The sequence below is a fragment of the Pollachius pollachius genome, assembly GCF_949987615.1.
Source record: "Pollachius pollachius genome assembly, chromosome: 4".
Classification (NCBI taxonomy): Eukaryota; Metazoa; Chordata; class Actinopteri; order Gadiformes; family Gadidae; genus Pollachius; species Pollachius pollachius.
This window is the reverse complement of record NC_136937.1, coordinates 22,203,259-22,231,000: the sequence shown is the minus strand read 5'-3', so window position 1 is coordinate 22,231,000 and position 27,742 is coordinate 22,203,259. Positions and strand designations below refer to the sequence as shown.

The following is a 27,742-nucleotide window of genomic DNA, read 5'->3' as shown; positions in this document are numbered from 1 at the left end:
AACTCTTCTGGCAGAGTCAGTGAGGATTAGATGAGATCGGTTGTGAAGCTCAGCATATCCTTGTTACTTTCATCTTCTCTCACCCCATACATGCGCACGTTGTTCCGTCTCGCCCTGGACTCTAGGTCATCATATTTTGCTCACAGGCTAGCATCTCTTTGTAGCATGTAGTGAAGGATTCACTCATTTCTTTGTGATTTTTCTTCTGCATCACACAGCCTCTGCTCGTATTCAGTCACTCGTTCCAATTTTGTCATCCTTTCAGCTACTTCGGCAAGCGCGTATTCTACTGTTGTTAAGGAATCTTTAGTCTCTTTAGAGAAAGTTGGCCAATTTGTTTGGTAGTTGTGAGTATTTTGTGCAGAAAATAAAAGATATAGTAAATGTTTGGCTATTTTCTAAAAGTTCTCCTCAGGAGCTCAAAAATCAGGCTGCTGCTTCGGTCATGACGTCACAGGAAGCCTCAAATACTATTTTTATAGCTTTCCTTCATCTTTGAATACAATTTCTCTCCTGTGAATACAAATGTTCAAAAAAATCATCAACATTGACTCAGCTTTAAAGGCATCTTTCTTATGTCTGTGGCACAAACAGAAATAAAAACTACCCAGGCCTATGTTAAAGAGCAGAGGGCGATAATGTCTTCTATGAACGGCCAGTAATATATTAACAACAAAAATGTGTTCCATACTCATGTCAGTTGAATTTCAAAAAGGTGCATGAGTTAAAGTAAAAAAAGAACAAGAAAAGATACTGCTGAAAGTTCTGAACGTTGAACATTTTTCACTCCATAGAGACAATTTGGCTTAGTCCTTCTTTACACTCAGCCAGTTACTGAGGCATACCATTCTGTTTACATTATCAGGGGACAAAGAAGCTTGCTTCTTTTGAACGATGTGGCCAGAGAGCGAGAACAACCTCTCACAAGGCACTGTGGTTGCAGGGGTTGACAAGTACTTGCAATGGGTGCCAGCTAAAGATGAACTACTTCAATGGTAGTTGAATTTGGCTTTGCAAAGTGTGCAAATTACTTTAGATTTCTCAAATGAGCTGTCGGGCAATTTTTTGAATTTTTTGGACTTCTAGGAGGTAAAAGTCTGTCTTTGTCCATCTTTGCGCCAGCGAATGCGCTCTAACCAGGCGGCTTGCTTGGTGTAGTTTGGCTGCTCATGCGAACAGAGGCTATGGGTCAGCTGTCACAGGAAGTGGCAAAACTGTGTTAACGGCGTTAATTTTTTTTAGCGCGTTACAAAATTTAAATGAATCTAAAAAATTAACCCGTTAATTTTGACAGCACTAGTTTATATATGTATGTGCCTCTGTGTATGTGTGTGCAGGCGTATTTTTCAGTATGTGTGTATCAGTGGCGGCTTGTGGTTTTTAAATTGAGGGAGGAGGGACTGCGCGCTTGGTTGCCATTGGCCTGCTTGCACTGTTAGTGGCGTATGGTGGCATAAGTATGCAAGACTCAAGTTGTTTCAGGGTGTTTTTGTGAACTACAAAATAGCAGGGAGGGATAATTATGTGAATAAAATTTATACAAATCCACTATTGGCAACATTGTACTGGTGGGCAGCATGTCTTGGACTACAAGGGCAGAAGGAAGGATGCAAAGCCAATTAGTCAAATCAGGTCTACTCTTGACTTGTAAAACTAAATAAAAACTTCAAAATCATTGGGCCTATTTTTGCCCTCAATGACTGAAGCTATTGGTTGTAATTTGGCTATGTTTATTTTTAGCTACAATTGTTAAAAAAATGAAGACATAAGATCAAAAGTGATGCCATTTAAATGCATCATGCTCTGAATAATTCACTAACATCCTTTCCACAATATCAATCAGAACGGTCAGAGTAATAAACAATTTAAAGAAAAACAAGAACATTATTTCACAACTATTCACATGGGCTGTAAGCCTTACATTGTTTGAGGCAAATGTGGATGTCAATGGATGTTTCAGAATGTTGGCCATGGTGTTAAGCCAAATAAGACTGAGAGACTTAATTTATAGATCAAGTCAATCCTCCTTGCTGTTTGTGTTGCAAAGATATCAGTGACCTGGTCATACCAAACTGGATCTTGTAAAAGTGATTTCAGAATTACGACGTGTGTAGCTCCACATTTTCGGCCCCCTTTCAAATGGCTTGGTAACCCAACGGAGGAGTGCCGAAAAATAGGTAGGCACAGCGCGGCGCTCAGCATGTTTATTTCGGGTCCTTGCCCAAATTTTTCGCCAACATAAGCGAACAAAGCCGCACCGAACGGCACCGCTCGGTTGAAACGCCAATATAAGCGAACAGAGCCGCTCTGTACCACAACGAACAGTACCGCAACACTCGGTGGAAATGTGGCATACGACTGAGCGGGTTCGTTGGTTATCGTAGTTCTCCCCTAGACTTGAGGGGATAACCCCTCCCTCCGGGCTGCTCCACAGCCAGGGCTCCTGCTTATTGGTTCATAGCGCAGCCAGGGCTTCTGCTTATTGGTTCATAACGCAGCCAGTACTCCTTCTTATTGGTTCATAGCGCAGCCAGGGCTCCAGCCCATTCGTGAATAGATTTTGGCGCGATTCAGACCCCTTAGCTAGTCACACCCACTCAGAGGAGGAATTTCCTCCTCTCTCCCATTGAACCCCATGTTATTCACCGGCCGCCAACACTGCCGGGGAAATGAATGGGAGTCAATGGAGGCTGAGCGAGGAACGTCCTCAAACAGTTATTTTTAACAGGCGATAGGGGGTGCTAATGTCCCTTTACCAAGGGAAACGAACATTACATATACAAAGGCATTAAAGTATTGTCATATTTAAGAGCATTAATTCATTACAGTAGTCTGGGCAATCTCAATTTTTTATTCTCAACAATGTTAGGGAGGATCTTTCTCCCTCTCCTCACTGGAGAAGCCTCCACTGGTGTGTATGTATGTGCCCGTGTGTGTGTGCGCGTGTTTTTCATTATGTGTGTATGCCAGTGTGTCAGTATGTTTGTGTGCCAGTATGTGTATGCTAGTTTGTATGTGCCAGTGTGTGCGCCAGTTTGTGTGTGTACCTTCCAGAAGTTGTCCACCTTTCCATAGACCAGCGACTGGTTCTGCCGCTTGATGTCGTCGATGTGTCGTATATCGCTGGCGTTGAGGTGCTGCTCCACCACGAAGCCCAGGAAGCTGTTGTCTGGGGTGTGGGCTACACACACACACACACACACCTTAATGTTGATCATAATAACAAGAAAAACAAAAGAGGAAAAGGAATAAAGAAAGAACACAAAGAAATGATCTGAAAGACTCGGCATGACACCACTGCCATTGCAGTGGTGCCACTGTCATTGCAGTCTTTCCCATCAAAAAGCTGAACTTGTAGCTTGTATAAACCCACTCCCTCCATTTCTGCATTCAATGATATATTGGATGAGTTGGTCAAAGTAGGCAACCCAAACTATCCTGAACGACTGAACATTAAACATGAGATGTTCTACCCAACATTAAATGGTTGTGTTTCAGAGCTGGGCAGGTTGCCCTGATCAGTGTTCTCCAACACCACACTCAGGGGGTTTGTCAGTTAGCGACCACGGACAGATGTTGAGGTGTATCGTCATTGCTGTTCTATCCAATGAATACATGACCGTCAGCCACCAGCGCGGATCAGTGGGCACGCAGAGCTTCATAGGAACTGTTTAAACACATGGAGAACACCTCAGGTAATGATGTGGAAAGATGTGTTCATCCCTGAATGGTAAACGACTGCCCTCCACCGCCGAGCATATCAACCTGAGAGGTGATTACGTTGACTGTCACCTCCACTAGGAGGAGAGGCAAGTAATCCCTACCAGGATTTGAAGAGTTCATTTAAAACACACAAATGAAAAGGTAGCACACTAAAACACACAACCATCAGGACAGTCTGGTAGTGTTTAGGGTGTTTGGTTAGATTAAGATGAAAGGTTCTGGGTTCGATCCAAAATGTCCACACACACACACAAAGACAGAGAGCTGGGTTAAGCAGAAGCCCCCACTGACACAGGGAGGACGCTCTGCTGCACACTGAAGAGGTCTGCGGAGGCTCATTAACATTGGCATCAGCAGGTCTCCACTTCTCAGACCCCCTCCCCCCACTGAAGGCCCCCCTCGCCAGGACTTTTTGGTGATTCTCTTTCCAAATGGCAAGGGAGGATGCCTTTGGAGGCGTTCTGCTCACACACACACACACACACACACACACACACACACACACACACACACACACACACACACACACACACACACACACACACACACACACACACAAGGTGGCAGTGGATGCATTTGCTTAGCCAGCAGATGTTTGGATCCTGCTATGCCGGAGTCAATATTGAACCGGTCCTGGTCGAGGTGACGACCTTGCCAAAGAACACAGGGTTGTTGCCGGCAGTCGGTAGGGAGAGGACCAGACAGTGCTGTCTGCACTATTGTGAGGACCAGGGCTGGTGAGGTTGAATAATCCCATAATCCCAAAGTGTCAATGCCTAGCAGGCCCAGTGCAGTGCCAAAGTGCGAAGCAGTACATCATTGATGTTGGCACCCTCTACCTCAGTGAGCCAAGTTCATGTCCCCCGCCCCTCAGAACGCTGCCTGACGCCCACGACTCCGACAGGGGAACAAGGGGTGAGACATAGAGAAAAGCCACGAGAAGTAGAACTCTCAAAGTCAAATAATAAGTCAGCCCGATCCGGGGTCCTGCAGGGCGGACATCAAACAGGCGGCTGTCTCAGCTCATCGTGGACCCCGAGCCTCTATAAAGATAAAGACAAAAGGCTGCCTAGCCATCCAGATCCACCAAGCTAAAGGACTTCAGACCGACTGCGTCGGTGGGGGGCCGACTGGCCTGTTTTTGATGGGCCTGTCAAAGAGTCCCGGCGCTGCCCTCTAGACCCTGAGGACAGCTGGGGTGTGCTGTTAGCATACCAAGTGCCTTTAATCACATAGGCCACACGCTAGTGGTTAGTTTCAGGTGAATTATTCATCTGGAGACACGGCCTTCAATCAAGAAGCCGACACTCAACACAACGGAGAGGCTGTACCGTACACCGTGGCGCTTGCTGAGGCCGATCAATATTAATACCCTGTATGGGGTCCTCGCTATAGAATAACACAACGGAAGCCAAAGCTGGATGCACAACAACTTGATAATGTGTCTGGCCAGTGTGCTCGACTGTTAAGTAAGGCAGCATGTTGATTTGGGACAAAATAAAACAATAACAGCACCCATCAAAGTAATTTGAAGAAGGCAATTGGTGTTTCAATGGATTTACCACAGTCGGTATTAACTCGGCATACAGCAATAACACAATTGTTATGTGATGGTTGCAGAAGTTGTGTTGTTAAATCCAATGACAACCCTTGAAGATCACAAACTAGGATTACTTTCAAAGGGTTTGGGTTTTTTTCTGTGACTACTTGGCTTGACAAGAACCAACATGTAGCCCTTATGAAAAGTTGTTTTTTTTTGAGACGAGGGCTTTATGAGGCTAGAATAATACCAAAAAAAAAACTAATTTAAAGCTGTAAGTTATTTTTTTCATAAAAAAATTTAAAAGGGTTAAGAAATTATCAAAATAATGTTTTTGTTTAAAGTTATACCCCTCACTACAGCCAGAGCCTCATGCTGCTGTTGTTTTGGCAGAGATTCACAGAACGAGCCATCTTGGGTGGGTTCGGTCAACCTTGGTTTATGTTGGGTAGACCCGGTCCTAAATGTATAGAAAGCCATTGCCAGGCCGAGGACAACAATGAGATTGTACACATTTAACCACACAAAGGCACACAAACACACGCGCTAATGTGTTTCCCCTTTTTCAGTACCTGTGGTTTGTTCTTTGAGAAAGCATTTTGGGGCTTACCTTTCCCGTTGAAAGCACTTAAATGCACTCTTGACAATACTCCATCCCCTAGCCAGTGGATGTGGTTCGAAAAAAGGCGAAGTGCTAAAAGATATTCTTTTATTTTCTTGCAGCGTCATGATTTATAAATTACTTACTGCAATTTGTACATTAGGGCTGATTGAGATGCATAGCACGTTGGAACACAAGGTAATGTCTCCGCTACACGCGAGGCTAACTGAATTAGATAAACGAGGCTGGTTTGGCCTTGTCTTGTCCATTTGGCTGGGGACCAGGTACTCCATGTTCCCTGTGAACTCCCTGAGATGTATGGCCCCGCAAAAAGACAAATGGACCAATCCAAAAGGAGGATAAATGACCCTGGCCACACTCACAAGTTAGGTAGGCCTGATGGATCACCATGTTGTATGATTTCGGCCATCTCAGTACCAAATTATCAGGGATTGTTTTAAGGTGATTTAACTGCATTGGTGACTATGGGGTCAAACAAGCAAATGCATATGTCAAATAATAATGAATGCATAAGAGAAGAAGGAAACAAAGACTGTACTATTGTTATAATCAAAAATATGCTGTAGATACGATTTAAGAGTTTGATTTGAGTGTCATTTGTTACAAATGTCATCCATCATCCATAATAGTGAGTAAAATGCTGTGAAGGGATATCTGTGCTGCCTCTGTATGAGACTTTTAGACGTTAGTCCGCTCCCAGCTCATTTATGATTGATTCGGGGTATTCATCTTGCCGTTCAATCACAATGTTCAATGCCGTTCAATGTTTGTTTGTTGTTTGTTGGGTTTGTTTGTTACATTGTAAATCAGCTTTTCCCTTCTCTTTTACAACAAATCATACCTACAGCAGCTTTAATCTCATTATTTGGCTCACGTTAACACCACTTGCCTTTCAAGCACAACACAACCAACATGTCTAAATGGGTTACCCAACCACAGTGGAGGCATAACAGTACGAGTGCCACAACAGGGGAGCCCCGATCGGCAACACGTACTAATAATTAAGGCTGAAGGGACTGGAAGAGAAGGACCAGCTCACGACACACTGAGACGGAGGAAACCCAGAGTCAGCAGGCACAAAAGACCACAGGTCACACAGCGGAAGGCAAAGCCCCGGTGTGTTCAGCCCTCTGCCAACACGGGCCCTGCACTTGTTTTCACCACGATATCATCTAACCCCGCTGCTCTTCAAATGGACTTCCAGGGTGTCTTCTGGGAAAGACGTAGCCTTATTCAGCACACAAAGAGCCCTTTCAGGTGTGTGGGTGTGGGGGGTGTGGCCGAGGCTCCGGGTCGCTCTGGCCCCGGATCGTTTCTTTAAAGAAAGAAGTGCGGACCGGCAAGAGGGATAGCGTTTCACTGCTTTGTCCGGCCGGGGGGGAAAGGTCAGTACCCAGGGGGAACGGCTCGCTGCCATCCTGAAGGAACACGACCCCACCGTCCACCACAACCACCCACCGCCAGCTCCTCATCACAACTACACAACCACAAGCCTTTATTCACCAGGCATTAAGCTCACTGTGAGGAGGGAGGGAGGGAGGGACAGTTGACTCCTGTTGCAGAGTGTGACCAGGAGTGTGACGGATAAAGAGTATTTTCTTGTTGCTCTTGTCCCACGTTTAAGACAAAGTGAAATTGCTTTCACCTTTTCTCGATCTAGTCATTAAGCAGCGTTCTCCGAAGCGAGGGTTAAGGCAAATCAGTTTTTACCAGGTGGATTGCATTGTGTGTCTTTTGGCCATTCATTGAGCAAGTCATTGAGTAGGTCCCTTTAACCAGAGACATGCTATTAAGGAGCAAAGAGAGCATGAGGGGGCTGTTTCTGGTTTAGGACACTGTTGAACTCTAAATGCATCTGCATTTATGTTTGGGTTTGATTCCCAGCCTTTGGGTTCTCGGTTCGGTTCCCATCAACCTGTTGGCATCTTTGAGAAATTATTCCTAAACCACCTCGCTGCTCATTGATGAATACTATATTTTTTATTTAACGACTCAAAATAAACATGGGACCCAAGTTAATGGGGCTGGACCCGAGCCTTAAGACTTACGGAACATGGTGTTGAACTGCTGCGGGTTCAGATTCCACTTCCCCCAGGGAGTCTTGTGGCCCTTGGACTGGGCGTAGTGGGCGTGGTTAAACTCTGGCTCCGTGCCGAAGGAATCCAGCACCCGTAACATGCACCTGTCACACACACACACACACACACACACACACACTTCAGAGTGAACATGACATCATTGGAATGTGTTCATAGTGTTCTTAAGTTGTTTGCAGATTAGCTCTTCACACATGAATAGACTGTGTTTACCCTTAAGCAATTTGTTTTAAATGTCATCTTGCACTTCATATCGCAGGTGTTACGGCATCACAGAGTATACATGTTAAACATTCTACCCACAATTCAGCCAACCATCTAATCTGCTCTATTATCTCTTCATAATCACATTGTCATACGTATGTGTATACGTATGTGTGTACATATGAGTGTGCATATGTGCCTGCGTGTGCATGCATATGTATGTGCCTGCATGTGCGTGTATGTTGACCACCTTAATTCTCAGTATTATTTTAGACTGCACATTTCTTTGCATTGGTGTGTGTGTGTGTGTGTGTGTGTGTGTGTGTGTGTGCTGGCGGAATGCTGCTTGTAGGACCTGGTTATGGTTAAATTCTCCTGCCATGACATTCGATACAAAGTTCGAAAAAATGTGTGGTTCAACATTGGAATGGTGAAAGTTGCAAGGTCTGATGATGATCATCCGGAACAAAAGAGCACACTCTCGCCCACCCTGTCCACTCGCCCTATCCCTCCCTCTCTCCCTCACAGTCCACATATCTCTGTCCCTCCTGTTACTCTCACATTCTGTCCCCCACTGGCAGATGATCCGCAGATGGCAGTGAGACTTCTGCAGGGGAATGAACGAGAGAGAGAGAACGAGAGAGAGAACGAGAGTGAACTAGAGAGAGAACAAGAGAGAAAGAGAGATAACGAGAGCGTGAGAACAAGCGAGTGAGAGAGAAATTAAGCTTTGCAGAATGAAGCTATTATAATGGAGAGGTTGGAACAGCAGCAGCAGTGGCAGTGAAAAACAAGCGCTCCCCAATTGACACAACCGCCAGCGTCCGAGACAGAGTGGCTAGCTAGAGCTTTTGCTAACTAGCGGGATGCAAAAGAAAAACAATGCCTTGGGTGTACATCTAGCCGGTTGCCACGGGGCCTGCGGCCTCCAGAGTGTAGGGTGGATGCATGTGTGCAAGTGTGTGTGAGTGTATGAGAGGGGTGCCGGGTGTTGAAAAGGGAATTAGGGAAAATGTTCAACTGAGTAGTCATTTAGTTAAGAAAAGATAATAGTTTATTGACCCAGGCGGGAACTCGGCAGTGAATATAGATGGATATGGTCATTACAGAGCAGGGGATGGGGGAGGGGAGACATCTTGCTGGACGATTCCGAACAAGAGTAGGGTAAGGATATAGGTGGTGGGGGAGGATTCTGGGAAATCTTACCCAGAATTCTTCTGGAGCATGGATTTGCGGACCCTATTTTGTTGAGGACCCACAAAACAGAGAGGACATAAGCTGCCAAGTGGAGGACTTTGGGGGTATCAAACCTAGTCTACCCTTGACACAAGAACTACAATCCCACCTCTCCCCCACTATGTGGCCAGAGTAGGGCTTTAGAGAAAAATGTTGTTGCTGAAGTGTGACTGGGTACGTTTGAGACAAGCTGAGACGATGAGCAGTTTGTCAGAGACGAGCAGTTTGTCTAAATAATCATTGGAAAAAGAAAACAAAGTTGACTTCAGTGGGGCAGAGTTGGCGGGCAGTAGGTGAATCATCCCTTCAGTTAAGAAGGGGGAGGGGGGCGTTGTGCAAAGTAGCTCCCTGTCTTGTTCGAACAGATAGAGGCCAAGAACCACCTGATGCCAAACTAACAGCCATCCCCCAGATCAGTGGCGTCATTAGGCCTATTTTAGGGGGGCTTCAGCCCCCCTAAAATATTCCTAAGCCCCCCTAAATAATTTTATGTTCATTTATAAATATTTTTATTTTATTTTATTTTTTTACAAAAAAGTGCAGACAAATTCAATATAATGTGGCGAGAATTTGAGTTTAGATAAATAATCATATAACCAGTTACTATTAACTTAAATGTGATCATAAATCTTAGTTTCCCTTATGGAAGCGGTAGAGAGTCAGAGTCAGTGCGTCGTTATCGAGTCCATTCCACTTGTTCATATAGAGCACGCCCACATCACTGAAATCCAGTCCACGTTTTCCCTGCAACCTAGGTTGTAATTTCTCAGTTTTTGTTAGCTGTTTGTGAAATTAAACGTTCGCTCACATTCTGTTCATCTCCTGGGGGCTAAGCCCCCCCTGTCCTTAAAACCTAGTGACGCCCCTGCCCCAGACCCAAAAAAATTGTTTTTTGCGATCCGACGATGTTGTTGGATCGCAAAAACTGTTTCTGAAACAAATTCCTGTTTCATGGCGTGTAAAGTCGCTGAGGCTGACTTCAGGAGGCCCTGATATGAAGCCATCATCACACAACGGCTCAGTTTCTATCGCTGAACTGCTATCCCTGGTGCACAGCTCAGACATCAACACTTCAGAGAGCGGAGAACAAACCGGATCACAGAGCAGTGTGTTCAACACACAAGGAGGAATTAAAGAGAGGGTGAAGGCACGCAAAGCAGGAGGAAGGTAGCAAATAAAGAGGACATCAGCAGAGGAACCAAGACAAAACAGGAACCAGAGAAACCAACACGATGGACCAGAAGAGACAAATGCAGAAGGGAGGACGATTTGAGAACGGAGGGGGGGAAGAAGGCCTGACCATAAAGATCAATACAGCGAGTATCGCTAGAAGCACTGACGGTGACTTCCTCATATGCCTGGCTGTTTCTTCACCTCCTCTGGGTGCCCGCGTCACGCACTGCAGTTCCTGCTACGTGAGGGCTTTTGATTATTTTGAGGTGCAGAAAGCAGTGTGATAAATCGACCCTAGTGAGTACTTCACACAGAGGACTTATTTTTCCTCTTTCCTCGCTCCGGAAAAACAATAGCTAACAAAAGGCCATTTATAACCTAGCACTGCTCTCCTGCACATTGTGCTGCGTCGTATAGCACGCACCAGGCTGGCCTGGACATAAATCCACTGCTGTTGTGATTCCTGAGGACATTTATTCCCTGTCTGCCTTTTTGAGAGTACAGAGAAAAATGGGACCCAGAGGACGACGTCAAGCAGGGCCTGACAGCGTGGAATTCATACTCATAGCTGTCAGGGGGAAGATTCCCCATTAGGGACAGAGGCAGCGAACCAAAGAGACACACGCGTTGAAGAGGGGGGCCATGGGGAGGCTGAGACAGGTGCGAAGGAGAGGGGGAACAGAGAGAGAAGGGAGGAGAAAAAAAAGAGTGCCCATCGGTCGACTGGGGACATTTCGGTTCGCCCCCACAACCTTTCAGCTGATCAAATATTTCATAATGATTATCTCGGTGCAATGGTTCTACATCAGTGACTTATTGTTTTCTCTGCTTTAGGAGCTGTTTAGTATTCGCGCCACACCTGTTGCACATTGAATAATGAGTTTGAACAGGTTAAACCAGCCCTCAGTACACACACACACTCAGATCTACTGCATGGCAACATACATGCAATAAACCGGATTCAACATCACCACCCTGCGTCCTGTTTGGAGGAGCCCAGTTAAAGTCACCTAGCTGGAGCGTGGCAGCCACATAGGTGGCGTATAGCTTGGACCTTTTTACAATGGGTAATCGACTAACTGCTACAACTTTAGATCAAGTTCATTCATAAGGTCCATACGCTGCCCAATCTCTGCCCTACACAACCTCTGCTCTATCACTTGGACTCTCGGTCCAGATGAACTTAGTGTAGACAGGGGTTGGGTTCCTGTTTTCTATCCACGTTTTACGATGCCATTGTTAAGCTTCACATCTATACACACCTTGGTATGTCAGGGTCATGTCTACAGAGTCCCGTGTGTCCCCAATACGTAGGTCAGTGTTCCTGTGGGGTTCATTTCCCACTTCAACGCACGTGGTTACACGTCATTAAAAAAGAGAACATCAAATCAAAAGAATAAAGCCTTCAATGGCGGAATCATCAAACCACAAATTAAGAAATAAAGGAAGAGGCTTGAGCCTTCAAGAAGAATCACCATCAAAGAGAAGAAATAGACAGCTAAAAAAACACAAAGATAAAAACTATGCAGTGTTTTCCTTCAGGGGCCACGCGGAGGAGCCGTTAGCAGCCTCAGCACATCGTCACTCCACCGCTGGTACTGTTAGCTTGATTAAAAACAACAACCACAACAACACATCCGCCTGTACAGATTAGAGCCCGGAAAAGTCCGTCTGCAGTCGGCTGGGGGCCTGCGGCGAGACAGGAGACGGCGATGTCGCTGGCAGTCGAGGAGGGAAGGGTAAACGCCCTGGGCATATGGAGCGCCAGGTTCACCTCTTTATTTATAGCGCCACACAAACAATTTCCTCCCCGTGACGGCCGTGTGCTTTGGTCTGAAGCGTCAAGAGTGTGATTGGTCATACCTCAGAGTTAGCTTTAGATGCTAGGGAAGCTTATCTGAAGCAAAGAGTTGTGAGGTTATAAAGGATGACAACAGAGGGCCAGACCCAAGAAAGACCGAGTGACCCAGGTCATAGGCAGGGTCAGAGGGCCAGACCCTAGACAGACGAGTGACCTAGGTCACAGGATCAGAGGCCCTGCCACAGACTCCAACTCTGAGGAATAAGCAGGGTCAAGGTTATGGTTAATGTCGCCTTCTTTGGTCCATCGCTGAGGATGCGTTACTCTCTGGATGATGTTGGGACTTAGCGTCGAAGCGAGCAGAAGTACATTCTAGAAGATTCTATCAGGTAGACACGCCAAAGGGAAGCGGGAGATCACGTTTTTCTGACATGGCTTTGGTGAGCCGCGCTATTATTAAACTCATGTCAAGACACCAAATTGGCACAAACAATATATGAAAAATTGAAGGTTACTTCTGGTGGAAGGTGAAATTGATGTTTCAAAAGCACTATACAACAGGGACCCTAGATCACATCTCCCAGCTCCTTCTTCCCCTACTACTGAACTTCGCAGCTCAAACACACTCGTAACTAGGTCACAGAAGTGTTTTGTGTGTGTGGCCGCGTGTGTGCGTGTGTATTGCAAGAACAAAGGGCATTGACCAACATGATATCAAACCACCGTGCTTCTCATCTTAAGTTTGTTTTGTTAGTGAAACACCAAGTATATCTTACTAATGTATACAATAGCATCATTGGGTCACTACTTTATCTTGGTTGAATGTATCATGGAAATTACTTTGTGACATGCGTTTTTTCACATTTGCTATAACATACGTGCTATACAAAATGTTTATTATTACTAGTATAATGTGATTTAATAAAGCGAAAATACAAATACATGACATAAGATGTACCTTTAGATATATTTTTAATTTTCTATTGGCTATTGTCATATACACAATATATCTAATATAAACCAGTATATAATCCAGTATATTATGATCACTCACTGGTCGTGATGATAAATGATGTATCTAATATAAACCAGTATAATATGATTATGATGATGATGATATATCTAATATAAACCAGTATAATATGATGATGATTTATCTAATATAAACCAGTATACTCACTGGTAGTGGACCCAGGAGGGCCCCAGGGTCTTTTTGAACTGTGTGAGCCCCACGATGTCGATGTAGATGAGCTCCACAACCTTGTCCCCCTGGGTGGGGCAGCTGGACTTGTTCCCCATCACGCGGCGCATGATCCTGGGGGCGTGGCGCAGGCGGGTAGGGGGTAGGTGCGGAAGAACCATAAACATTTACATTTAGAAGACGCTTTTATCCAAAGCAACCTACAATAATTACATTTGTCAGAAGAAAGAGAAACAACAATATATCGCTGTCGGTACAGTAAGGATGTTCATAGAACCAAGTGCCAAGCAACAACAATTGCTAGGTAAACCCATTCCCTGTATACAACAAAGATAGCTAGGAATACACAATGCCAAGGACTATAACTAAGTACGACATACAATAAGTGCGTACCTTAAGTGCCAGGACGTAAAACATACATTAAGTGCGTACATTAAGAGCCAGGACGTACAACATAAAATAAGGGTGTACATAAAGTGCCAGGACGTACAACATACAATAAGTGCGTCGGAGGGGTGGTGAACTCTAGGGGTGGTAAACACATAGTAACCAGAACATCCACACATTTCCAAGTATGTGTGTCTGTGAGTGCTGTGTCTGAACCTAGCAGAAGTGGAGCAGAGAGGCTTTTGTTTACGCCCATAAACACCGTGGCCTTGGGATAAAACCATCATGCCAAGTGATTCAGAGTGCATCTGCCAATGGGCCACAGAATGGCCCTGTTGAGTTTTGATAACACTCTTCTCTTGTTCATGATAATCCCGTCCCCTTGTTTCCCACCCTCTACCATGTGGTTTCACCTCAAGGTTTACCACCTCTATTATTGATCCTTGTTTTCTGTTTTTGTATGGCCTTGGTATAGTATATGGGTTAAGGTAGAAGTAGTTTGGGTTTACAATGCTGACGCTACAAACATAAGAATCTGAATAAATTTTGGGGTTTTACGAGACGGTATTAGATATGCATGACCAAGTAAAAGTCAGATCTACAATAGTCATTTAGAGGGCAATTTGATCCAAAGCGTCTGGATATGCGACACTTACGATCAATATTGCGGCTGTGGAGGTACAGAAGAGGAAAAATCGATCAGCTCAAAACTGGGTGGGTGGGGTGTTTCACTTACTTTTGCTTCATATTTGTTTCGACCAATCATGTTGCTGCAGAACATGCTGGAGATCAGCGAGTGTGTAATTGGTTTATGTTGAACAAAAACTGGGCCCACAGTAGTAAAGTAGACAGAGTAGTAGTCCCCCACAGTAGTCTCCCTGTGCTAAGAAAAGCTAAAACATCCTGTCTGGACCCCGATTTAACCCATAGCTCAAATTGAGTCTCAAATATTAAATATTAAACAGTATATACATTAATAGATAACTTATTTGATAACAAATACATTTACCATTTTATATATTAAAAGATCTAGAAAAGTTTTTATCACCATCCCTTTAATAACGGCACTGCCCCTTTAAGACGTCTTTCTTCAGACGAGCTTGAAGAACTGTTAAACGATTCAGACACAAAATCAGAGGCACGTGTCGATCTAAACTGTATAATTGATATTAGTTGTCGTCTTTCAATCTCAAGTCGAGAGTCTGTTTGTATAACAACCTCGTATCTGTAGAAAAAACGAGGGCTGAAAGACTGTTTTGGTGAGTTTTGACCTAATGTATGAGTACCGGTACACCAGGTTGAATGAAGGTATGCGTAATATACTAATATACTAGCGAGATAAACCGTCACAATTAACTCACTTCAACTCAGTTTGGAATATGTTTACGTTGTTTTATGCATGACTTAATGTTATATATGTTTTATGTTACAAAGGGTAGGGAAACTTTTTAATCCCTATTGTTTTACATTTGTGAATAATTTGAATAGTCGAGTGTTGGTTGTCAGTTAGATTTATGTTACCATGGTAATACAGTCTGCGGCGGGAGAAATAGCATTCCTCCACCATAGCCATGTAAAACGAGAGAGAATTTCTATCGGTGATCGGTGAACTGTCTTATTTATTTTATGTACGGCCTGTTGTGCAGGTCAGGTTTTTTGAAACCCTGAAAAAAGATCCTAGAACCACGTCTGTGTTGCACGTCTGGACAGCGCACGCGAACGTAGGACTTCACTTGAACTGAACTTTGATGGCAACCCGAAGAGCCTACCCAACGGAATCCATATGACAAGCCGAATTATCTATACGGTTTGAACATTGGACATTGAACAGAGACATTGTTAGAAACATATTAGATTGTTGTTGTTTGCATACACATTTGTACACACAGTTGATTGTAAACACATTTTGATCACACATTTTTCACTTTTCATAATCACCTGTAAAAAGAATATATAGGAAACAAACTAGAACAAAACAAATAGAACAAATATAGTTGTACAAACACTTTAATTAATAGAACATTTATTCAATATTTAATATATTTAATATTTATTTAGCAGAACAAATGTAGTTGTACAAACTCTTTAACTAATAGAACATTTATAGAATATTTAATATATTTATTATTTATTTAGCTGAACAAATATAGTTGTACAAACTCTTTAATTAATATTACATTTATTTAATATTCATTTAGCAGAACATAAGAGACTAATTTAAAAACAACTTAATAGAAACTTAATATAAACCCTGTCCCCAGTCTTTATTTCTATGCTTGATTTCACCGCTCCCCACGAACCTAGTAACGTGGCCCAGTAACGTAATTTTCTAGTTTTAAGCGTTTTTTAAGTGTGACACCAACGTTGTTAGAAAAAGTGTTTATTAAGCTTTCAAAACGACACAGTGAGGACTGACGATCATAGAAATACACCCATTCAAATACCCCTCTGAAAGCCTCCCCGCTAGCAAACGTTTCTCTTTGAGACCATTTCTCTGGAACTGCCGCGTTCTTTAAGAAAGTAGTCCAATCCGGATCGCTTTTAACTCACTTTATTTGTTAAAGTATTTCGGTATGGTAACGATGAAGCAAAAGGTGGGGAATTGTATGGACACGCGTGTGAGCGACAAACAGCAGGCCTCTGTATCTAACTCCCAAGTATGGACTGCCGGATGTTTCTGATTTTGTTGGCTCCAGGCCCTGCTTTAATACCGAGTAGGCGTGGCCTATGTGACGTATTGGCTCCGCCCCCCTCACCTGTCTAAAGGTGCTGCCATCTGTGGCTGGAATAGTTATTGCAGCTTATATGTCGGGTCCTGCCCCCCTTGTGGCTATGTATAGTAATTACGGCTTATGTGTTCGATCCTACTTCCTAGTGGCTATGTGTGGGCAGCTTATGTGTTCGATCCTACTTCCTAGTGGCTATGTATGGTAGCCCATGTGCTTAAAATACGTAACAGAACAAAACAGATAACAAGGAGTAGCTCTAGAGGACAAGGATCCAAGAATATAGGAAAGGCTATCTGACACCTTAGCAAGAACACTCGACAGAAGCTAGCCCAGTGCAAGCCAGCACAGCCCTAGCCCAGTGCAAGCTCGCACAGCCCTAGCCCAGTGCAAGCTCGCACAGCCCTAGCCCAGTGCAAGCTCGCACAGCCCTAGCGCAGTGCTAGCTCGCACAGCCCTAGCCCAGTGCAAGCTCGCACAGCCCTAGCCCAGTGCTAGCGAGCACAGCCCTAGCGCAGTGCTAGCGAGCACAGCCCTAGCGCAATGCTAGCGAGCACAGCCCTAGCCCAGTCCTAGCTAGCACAGGTCTGCGGCAGTACTCACTCTTTGAGCTCGGCCAGGGAGGCGGAGATGCGCACGTCGTGGCCCAGCAGGTAGAGGGTGGTGATGAGGTCGCTCCACTGCACCAGCTCCCCTAGGGGCCCGCCGCTGAAGGCGTTCTCCGCAATCTTGAAACCTGACTCCTTGGTGAGCAGGCCCAGGTGCACCAGGATCTGGGAGGGAGGGAGGGAGGGAGGGAGGGAGGGGGAGAGGGAGAGGGAGAGAGAGAGAGAGAGAGAGAGAGAGAGAGAGAGAGAGAGAGAGAGAGAGAGAGAGAGAGAGAGAGAGAGAGAGACGTTGAACACACGATACCAGAGTCTTCTACTGTTGTGTTGTTTGGGTTTGATGTACCCCCAGGACACACATTACACGGTGGATTAGACCCTTTTCACTGGGGGGTCTTAGTATGAGCAACACAGGTGTGGCTCAGAACACTAATGATGGGTCTGCTCTGTTATGTGCCAGGGTCCAGGTAGTAGACTCATCTTCACTAGTTTAGTCCACTATGCAGCCCTGGTACATGACAGTAGCATGTAGCATGAGGCATAATTAGTGTTGTGAGCCGAACATATGTTTATCCCATGCTGGACTAACACTGTTCCTCTCCTCTCCACTCTGAAAGAGAGAAGAGAGCAAAGAGAAAGGGAGCGGCATGGGCAGGCATCGAGATTAAGAGCTATGTACAAAGATGGAGAAAGAGGACAACATACAAAGAAGGGGAGGTATAGAAAGGAGAACGCGAGATAGCCAAAGCACGAGGGAGAGATTGGGAAGCTGATGAGTGGCCTCTAGGCCAAAGAGAATGAGAGTTTCTACAGTCCCTGTGTGTAAGAACACACTACAGCGTGAGGGAGAGTGGGGGTCCGTCACACCCACTCACCCACCCACCCACACCCATACCCACACACACACACACACACACACGCACACAGAGGCCACACACTTAAGCACATGGCAAAACACACAGTAGTCTAGGCCCCTCAGCGAGCTTTTGTGTTGTGACACGTGTTGTTGTGAATGGCTGACAGCTGTGCGGTACACTAAGTAAACCAGCCAGGGGGAGATAAGAGACTATACCATGCTTTTAACTTGACGTTTTCCATGTATTCTCATAGCAAGGGGACTAACGAAATAAAGGCCTCATGTTGAGGTTAGTGACCAACCATTCAGAAAAGAGTGATAGTGATGGACAGAGATTAGAGAGGATGGATAGACAGAATGCCACAGGGGACAGAGAGAAGGCCTGGAGGCACACCAAAAAGAGGAGTGGCTCTGTATAAAGATACAGAAAAAACATAGATTATTATAGTCCCACGCAGCCAATGAGGACGAGTGGAGCAAGTGTGTGTGTATACCTTACGATGAGCCAAACTGATACATCATTATTTTGCAAGTGGCCCACTATTCTGTGGACAACGGTCAAAGAAGTGCATGGATAAACTGTTCTCCACAAGGTATATCTGAGCATATCGGCGTGAAATTCCACACAAATATACCAGCACACACACTGCTGAATACACCCCCATTAAACAATTGCAAACACGCAAAATGCACGGACACACAAACACACAAAGAAACCATCAGACGCACATTAGAAGTGCACACACATCCGGACACAGAGATGCAGAATGCTAAGACATGCAAAACACTGCCCAACACACACACGTTAAACACAAAGACATGCAAACCCCCCCACCGCACACACATACAACACAAAGACAAGCAAATCCTCCACCAGGCACAACTAAAACACAAATACATGGAAAACGCTGCACCACACACACACGTAAAACAAAGACATGCAAACACCCCCCACCACACACACACACGCACACACCTTCTTCCTGTGGCGCTTGCCGAGGTCCTGCTTGGAGGCGAGGGAGCGCGCGGCCGACAGCCAGGGTTCAGCCATGCGCTTGATCCGCAGCATCATCCAGCGGAACTCCTCCCGCCGGGACATGACGCGGTGCAGCTCCTCGAAGCTGGTCCGGACCTCCGTCTGGGGGACAGACAGACCGACGTGGGAACAGAGCGTTACGATGGGAATGGGGTCGTGATGCTTTCAGCCTTCCTTTTGGATCACGATTGAGTTTTATTGTATGATTTTATAATTTACCATCTTATATCTTGTATCTTATTTATGTATTATTATTGAAGCTGTATTACGCAACATTGTTTAAGGAATAAGTATTAAGGATGTCCTAGCCTAAGAATTTGCATGGTCGAATCTGAGTCGTCAGGCAAGACTGGACTGATCGTCCAATCGCATGCACTATATTTTTATACATGCGGCTCCATGATGCCTGATTTCTGGTGACTTTTGCGTGGTGTAAAAATAATCAGTTGGCTTATCCGAGTTTCCCAAGGATTTCTGTAGGTGAGGCGAAGCGATTCTGCTAAATGACCGACTGCCTCTTCCAATGAATGACCTTTTCACAAAACTTCATCGATAAAGAGAATGTAGAAGAACTGATTCCAAATGTAAAATACAGGTAAATTATGCATCTCAGCATATAAAACCAATGCGGCCCATTCAGTAGAACAGTAGAACAGAGATTGACAGAGAGAGATAGGATGTTGTTGTGTGTGTGGCAGCTCCTTGTTAAAGCAGAGAGGAGGGGACTGTGTTGGGGAGAATTTGGAAGTTCTCATCATGCATCATTAGTGAGAGGGCGTCGAGGAGAGGAGGAGAGGAGAGAGACGAGATGAGAGGAGGGATGGGAGAGGAGAGGAGAGGAGGGATGGCAGAGGAGGAGAGGTGAGAGAGCAGGAGACAAGAGGAGGGATGGGAGAGGAGGAGAGGAAAGGAGTAGAGGGGATGGAGAAAGATAGGGGGAAGAGGAGAGGAGAGAAGGGATAGGAGAGGAGGAGATGAGTGGAGAGGAGGAAAATAGAGAGAGGAGATGTAGAAGGGTGGAGGAAAGAAGAGAGGAGGAGAGGAGAAGAGGGATTAGAGAGGGGCGAGGGATGGAAAAGTGGGGGGGGAAGAGGAGAGGGAGACAAGAGTGCAGATTGGAGAGTGAAAAAGAGAGGAAAAGAGGAGTGGAGGGAGAGCAGGAGAGGAAAGGATAAAGATAACAGGGAGAAAAGATAAGGGGAGGAGAGGAGATGGGAGAATACAGAGAAGACAGAAAAGGAGAGGAGAGAGGAAAGATGTGAAGAGAGGAGCGGAAAGATAATGAGAGAAGAGGTGAAGAGAGGAGAGAAGAGGAGGAGACGAGAGGTGATGGGAGTATATGGAGAAGACAGAAAGGGAGAGGAGAGGGGAAGTATGAGAATAGAGGAGCGGAAAGATAATGAGAGAAGAGGAGAAGAGAGGAGAAAAAAAGAGCTAGGAGTAGAGAGGGGGCAAGCGGCGGGCGAAAGGCGGAAAGAGAGCAAACAGATCCTAATAACCGAATAAAGAGTACAGATGAAAGGACAAGCGGAATGAATCTGAGATTTACATAGCAGACAGCCCAGGCAAAATATGAGCCACCAGGGAGCCAGAAAGGGATAAGCGAGGATTAGCCAAACCACTGTAGCATTACCGCATTAACCACCTGCTAGCGTGGACGCCGCCATTAGCATTTCTTACTGCTACAGGATATCACCAAGGGACAACCAAAGCTTATTAGTAAGAAACCTTCAGCTTGACTTTCAAACTTTCACACAACCTCAGACACATATGTGAGATGTGGCGCACCACGCTAAGGGCCGGCATTGAGGAGGAGCGCTCAACGTCGCCCAATAACGGAGGGCTGATATAGCAACTAGTGGTGGGAAATCATTTATGTCCATGGGCGGGAATTAAATTGCAGTTGAAAATAAAATAATTAAGACAATAAGACAGCAAAACATTTCGCAAACATGGCTGCCACTTGATACTGAAGGAGAGGTAGTGTATACAACGTGTGGCTTCCTAGATTATCCTCCATTTTAAACACAACCCATAACCGCAAATCGTCTGGCTTCGCTCATTTCTGCTCAATTAGGACTCCCTCTCTGATTGGGTCTGACCAGCCCTCTCTTGTCCAATCAGCATGACTCCCCTGGCAGTGCTGTGTCTTTAGTAATTGATATGAGAGGGGAACACCATCCATGGCAAGTAATATCTGCACCAACAAGGGGGCTGCTCGGACTCATGTGTAGTTGCTGTGCCCAAAGGACCTGAGCCGATGTCTCATAAACGGTTTGTAGCAGCCCTCTGAAGATCGTGAGGACAGGGTGGGAACGTCCACAGCATCGTTACGGCCAAACGGAGACTACCAATGCCAATACTGTGCGTGGGATGCCTGCGCACTTTGCAAACAGTGCTTCACGACAGAGCGCATCCGTCTTCTTGTTCTCAAAGGTGGATGTGTGTAGCTGAACATGATGTGTTGAGCTGGACATGATGTGTTGTTGTTTACCTGTCCTCTCCGGTCCAGCTCCTGGGCCAGGGTCTTGGTTCTCCAGGGCAGACGGGGACACCAGTTCTCAACCTGTCACAGAACACATAAACTTTTATTGGATCAAAGTGTATGTGTGTGTGTTTACAGATTTGTTTTGACATCTGCAAACACAAATATGGATGGACAGGGTGATATTGTTGTTTCCCCCCTAGGTAAGGGTAACGGTTAGTCATGCAGTGTTTTTTTTGATTCCCCAGATGAAGGATTGAAAGTAAACAATGTGATGAACCTTGAAGAGGCATTGAGCGCACACACTGCATATGCATTTTAACATTGGCATGTTTGACTGAATGGTCCCATCTTGGAGATTGGGCGTTTTTCAACAATATGTTCTACAGTACTCTCCCTCCATTTATCTGAGATCTAAATAAAGAAAACATCTTTATCAACTTGACAAAATAATTGATTGAAATGGAGATCTTTTCACATACATGAATAAAAGGCAAATTAATGAAAATAAACGATGCAATTAAAGGGTACTACAGCGATCATAGCAACAGCTGTTGCAAAATCAATAATGGTTAGCTCTTAGACCTCTTCCAGATGAGTGACACGGGGGCTGAGCCCCTGGCTCTCTAACCGTGTAGGGAGGCAACGCTGAGCTCACTGCTGGTCACTGGGAGAAATGTGTAATATTAAATACTTAAGTATTGGGTCATTAAATCACTCACACCATCACAGTGTATTTTACGAAGACCCCACGCAGGTCCCACAATGGGCTGACTGCTGAAAAGGAGCAGTCGGCCAAAAGGTGTAAACGCCTGCCTGGGAATCTGCTCTAAGTGTTCAGAATCAGGTTATCCCTGCTCCTCATCCCACAGCTAACTGCAAGACTTTCAGTTCCCAATGCAGTATTTAATGGGTTAGCTACCTGACCTTATAAAGAAAGAAAGAAAGAAAGAAAGAAAGAAAGAAAGAAAGAATAGGGCCTGATGATGAAATAAAACGTTAAACATGTTAAAATAAAATTAAAATCTGAAAGTAAGTTTTGTTCTCGAGCACGTCTTCATCTCTCCGTGTTTCTGTCCCCCTCTCTCCTTCTCTCCGTCTCTGCCTCTCCCGTTGGTCCCTTTCTTCCTGGCTGTGTGATCCATCATCAGGACAATAATTAACCCATGGGAGCGATGAGAGGCTGGGGAGACCTTGACAGTGACCAGCTCTCCACTCAGAGGAGAGAGAGTTCAGCTATTGGTTGATAGAGTTGAGGATGTGATTGTGGTTTCTTTTTTGTTTGTATGTGATGGTTTACGTAATTAATGGTATTGCGAGATGTGCATTGAGGTGTACACCTAGCACTTATGACGTACATTGTATATGGGTGATATCATCAAAGTATCCCTTAATGTGATTGGCCATTGTATCCCTTAATGTGATTGGTTGCTCTAACCTATAACATTTAGTTTTAGTTTCTCAGATTCCCCAGAAATAGCCGTGGAAACTTCTCATGGAGGGGGCTTTTACACGTTTTATTTTGCTTCTCTATTATTTATGAATACAGAAATACAAATAAAGCGACAGCGCTGGTTTATTAGCCTTCATCAACATTCGACAATTGCTATCATTGTTACCATAGCTACCGCTAGAAATGCAGTACTTAATGTTAATATTTCCTTGTCTGATATTCTATAGACTCAAGTATTGTCAATCTTCAAGGCCCAGCTCACTTGGTTCCAAAAAGATATCCACGTGCAGGAGAATAAATATCAGAGCAAGCAGGATAACACTTTACGAGCACGAGAGCAAAGAAAGCATTAGTGCACAGTGGTCATCCGTATTGTGCTGCTACACTTTACGTGTATGTGTGTTAACGATTTTCTCCTCACAGCCTACATTACTGCTCTGGAGAGCACAGAAACACTGTGCATGAGAAGTTTTGTGATAATATTTGTTGTGCACGGATTGCCTAATGCTATCCTTGGTAATTGCATGCATCAGCTTTTCAGTACAGTGCAGCCACACTCTCCCACTCACACACTCCCACTCACTCATTCACATATGAGCACTCAATTACAACCACACTCTCATGTACCAACACCTGCATTCTCTTTCCAACAGACACACACAGACAGACAGACAGACAGACAGACAGACAGACAGACAGACAGACAGACAGACAGACAGACAGACAGACAGACAGACAGACAGACAGACAGACAGACAGACAGACAGACAGACAGACCTCGCTTAGGTAGATGAAGAAGGAGCAGGTGGAGCCATCAACGCCGTAGTTGTTGTAGCAGGAGTCAGACCGCCACATGTCCTTCATCCACTGGAGAGGAAGAGGAGGACACTGCATTGGTCAGTTCAGTTAGAATGCCATATTTTAAAATAACTAAAAACTAGTTCAAACCCCACTGGTTGGGGGAGAAATAAGGTAAAATCTACAGTTTTGATATTGCATTTATGACAGAAAACGTTGTTCATTTTTTAACTGTATGGTTATAAACCAGATAAGTTACTCTATGGTGGATTCAGAGACATGTCATCACGGTAGAGGTGGGGGTAGTGGGCATCTCTCACTGTTGTTTATTGTTTTATTGTCACACACACACACACACACACACACACACACACACACACACATACATACCTAGTGTTATGGCCTATGGGACCCGGCAAGAGCATCTGCACCAGAGCTGGCACATTTAACCCACATTATTGATTTAAAACATGGCCCTCGGCCTCGCTCCCTATGTTCTTTTATTGCGCTACGCCAACCCAAAGAGGAACTCTGACAGATTGAACCTCAAAGTCTTAAGTGTGACCTTGAGGCAGAAAAGCTGTAAATCAACCTCACTCTCTTTATCAACAACTTGTTGATAAAGAGATAAAAGGAGAACCCTCTAATGGACCCCACTTTGATACCACTGCCAAGGTTCTCTTGGGCAAAGGTTAATAGATAGCTGACAAGGCTAAAATAAAACATTAAATCAACAAAATCTTAATGAAGAATGGGGACAGTGAAGAGAACGATGGGAAGCAGATCTAGTGGGGAAGCGTTGAGAAAGGTTCTTCACTTAGTTTTTTACCTTTTTGTGCTCCTTAGCTAAAAATATAGAAAGAGAGAATAAATGCTTTGAGAATGTAAATGTAAATTCTTCATGCCAATAAAGCTTGTTTGAACTGAATTCAATTGAAAGAGAGAGGTAGCAAAACAGGGAAGGAGACCATGAGAGACAGACATAAAAAGAGAAATACACACACACAGAGAGAGAGAGAGAGAGAGAGAGAGAGAGAGAGAGAGAGAGAGAGAGAGAGAGAGAGAGAGAGAGAGAGAGAGAGAGAGAGAGAGAGAGAGAGAGAGAGAGAGAGAGAGAGAGAGAGAGAGAGAGAGAGAGAGAGAGAGAGAGAGAGAGAGAGAGAGGACAGACCCCAGGAGATAGATGATCTGATCAGTGTGGGCAGGTAGGACCGCTCTGTGTTAGGACATAGCCAAGGTGCCTAGAGAGAGACGGCCATGTAACTCAATCTGTGTGTGTGAGTTCTATGTGTGTTAGAAGATAAAGAAACAAAGTCAAACAAACAGAGGCAGAAAGGAGAGACAAGATACTTTGAGTCGGCTAGCGCAAACTACGTTGAGTCAGCGAGAGATAGAGAGGGAAAGATAAAGGGAGTGAGAGACAAAGAGAGAGAGCGAATGCGGTGTTTGGCAGGATGTGTGGAGCAGACTTGCTGACAGTATCAGCTGAGCACTGGCCCTGGCTGAGAAGATGGTGGGCGAGTGATAGCACCTTATCAGCGAGACACACACACACACACAGTATTTTATAATGTATATACACTATACAGTGGGGCAAAAAAGTATTAAGTCAGCCACCAATTGTGCAAGTTCTCCCACTTAAAAAGACGAGAGAGGCCTGTAATTTTCATCATAGGTAAACCTCAGCTATGAGAGACAAAATGAAAAAAAAAATCCAGAAAATCACATTGTCTGATTTTTTAAGAATTTATTTGCAAATTATGGTGGAAAATAAGTATTTGGTCACCTACAAACCAGCAAGATTTCTGGCTGTCACAGACCTGTAACTTCTTCTTTAAGAGGCTCCTCTGTCCTCCACTCGTGACCTGAATTAATGGCACCTGTTTGAACTCCTTATCAGTATAAAAGACACCTGTCCACAACCTCAAACAGTCACACTCCAAACTCCACTATGGCCAAGACCAAAGAGCTGTAAAAGGACACCAGAAACACAATTGTAGACCTGCACCAGGCTGGGAAGTCTGAATCTGCAATAGGTAAGCAGCTTGGTGTGAAGAAATCAACTGTGGGAGCAATTATTAGGAAATGGAATACATACAAGACCACTGATAATCTCCCTCGATCTGGGGCTCCACGCAAGATCTCACCCTGTGGGGTCAAAATGATCAGAAGAACGGTGAACAAAAATCCCAGAACCACACGGGGGGACCTAGTGAATGACCTCCAGAGAGCTGGGACCAAAGTAACAAAGGCTACCATCACTAACACACTACGCCGCCAGGGACTCAAATCCTGCAGTGCCAGACGTGTCCCCCTGCTAAAGCCAGTGCATGTCCGGGCCCGTTTGAAGTTTGCTAGAGAGCATTTGGATGATCCAGAACAGGATTGGGAGAATGTCATATGGTCAGATGAAACCAAAATATAACTTTTTGGTAAAAACTCAACTCGTCGTGTTTGGAGGAGAAAGAATGCTGAGTTGCATCCAAAGAACACCATACAGTGAAGCATGGGGGTGGAAACATCATGCTTTGGGGTTGTTTTTCTGCCAAGGGACCAGGACGTCTGATCCGTATGACGGAAAGAATGAATGGGGCCATGTATCGTGAGATTTTGAGTGAAAACCTCCTTCCATCAGCAAGGGCACTGAAGATGAAACGTGGCTGGGTCTTTCAGCATGACAATGACCCCAAACACACCGCCCGTGCAACGAAGGAGTGGCTTTGTAAGAAGCATTTCAAGGTCCTGGAGTGGCCTAGCCAGTCTCCAGATCTCAACCCCATAGAAAATCTTTGGAGGGAGTTGAAAGTCCGTGTGGCCCAAAAACATTACTGCTCTAGAGGAGATCTGCATGGAGGAATGGGCCAAAATACCAGCAGCAGTGTGTGAAAACCTTGTGAAGACTTACAGAAAACGTTTGACCTCTGTCATTGCCAACAAAGGGCATGTAACAAAGTATTGAGATGACCTTTTGTTATTGACCAAATACTTATTTTCCACCATAATTTGCAAATAAATTCTTTAAAAATCAGACAATGTGATTTTCTAGATTTTTTTTTTTCATTTTGTCTCTCATAGCTGAGGTATACCTATGGTGAAAATTACAGGCCTCTCTCATCTTTTTAAGTGGGAGAACTTGCACAATTGGAGGCTGACTAAATACTTTTTTGCCCCACTGTATATTATTTTAACATTGCCAACAAATTTTGGAAATTAACACTGACAAATAAAACACCTAATTATTACCATAACACCCTACTCTTTAAATGTGTCTGAAATAAACAGTTTAGAAAAAACATTGTCAGTTCTTAGTGCTACCCTTAACAGCTGCTTAAGCAAACACCACGTGCACGACGCAATACTGACAAGAAAGTTGGGGGCGATCGAGTATAAACAGTGACCTCGAGGTCAGAGTCGAGGATGTTATTATTAGCATGGCGGAAAGTTTCGAGGCCTAGTCCACAATTTCCCACACCTGTAACATCTTTCGACACATTTTTCTTCGGCCGTTTTAATGGTAGTAAAATGATCAGTTCTTCCTCTACTGTGTCTCTATGTTGTTTATTTACGTGAGCACGCAAAACATGTGCAAAGCACGATTTCCGGATCTGATATTACTGTGGTCTGCCCCAAGTGGAGACCTCCACTATCATGTGCTTTGGCCGAGTAATGCTGGAGCAAGTCTGCACACAAGACACAGCAGGTCGCAGCAGGTTGCATACGCTTACGCTTGGTGTTACAGCAAGTCTAATCCAGCCCTTACAAGTTGAATGAGAAAAAGTTCTCAGAAATGAGTTCAGTAC

At 44.7% G+C, this 27,742-nt stretch overlaps 1 protein-coding gene across 1 annotated transcript in view; it reads right to left on the bottom strand.

Moving 5' to 3' along the window:
• Window positions 1-27,742, bottom strand: part of mgat5 (alpha-1,6-mannosylglycoprotein 6-beta-N-acetylglucosaminyltransferase) — a 101,831-nt gene that overhangs the window by 20,702 nt on the left and 53,387 nt on the right. The window contains exons 5-11 of the mRNA XM_079734640.1: window positions 23,922-24,011; window positions 21,701-21,772; window positions 19,147-19,308; window positions 17,313-17,482; window positions 13,576-13,710; window positions 7,934-8,067; window positions 3,048-3,181 (exon numbers count right to left, since the gene is read on the bottom strand). Coding sequence (XP_079590766.1) covers window positions 3,048-3,181; window positions 7,934-8,067; window positions 13,576-13,710; window positions 17,313-17,482; window positions 19,147-19,308; window positions 21,701-21,772; window positions 23,922-24,011 — 897 coding nt within the window. The remainder of the gene's footprint in view (window positions 1-3,047; window positions 3,182-7,933; window positions 8,068-13,575; window positions 13,711-17,312; window positions 17,483-19,146; window positions 19,309-21,700; window positions 21,773-23,921; window positions 24,012-27,742) is intronic.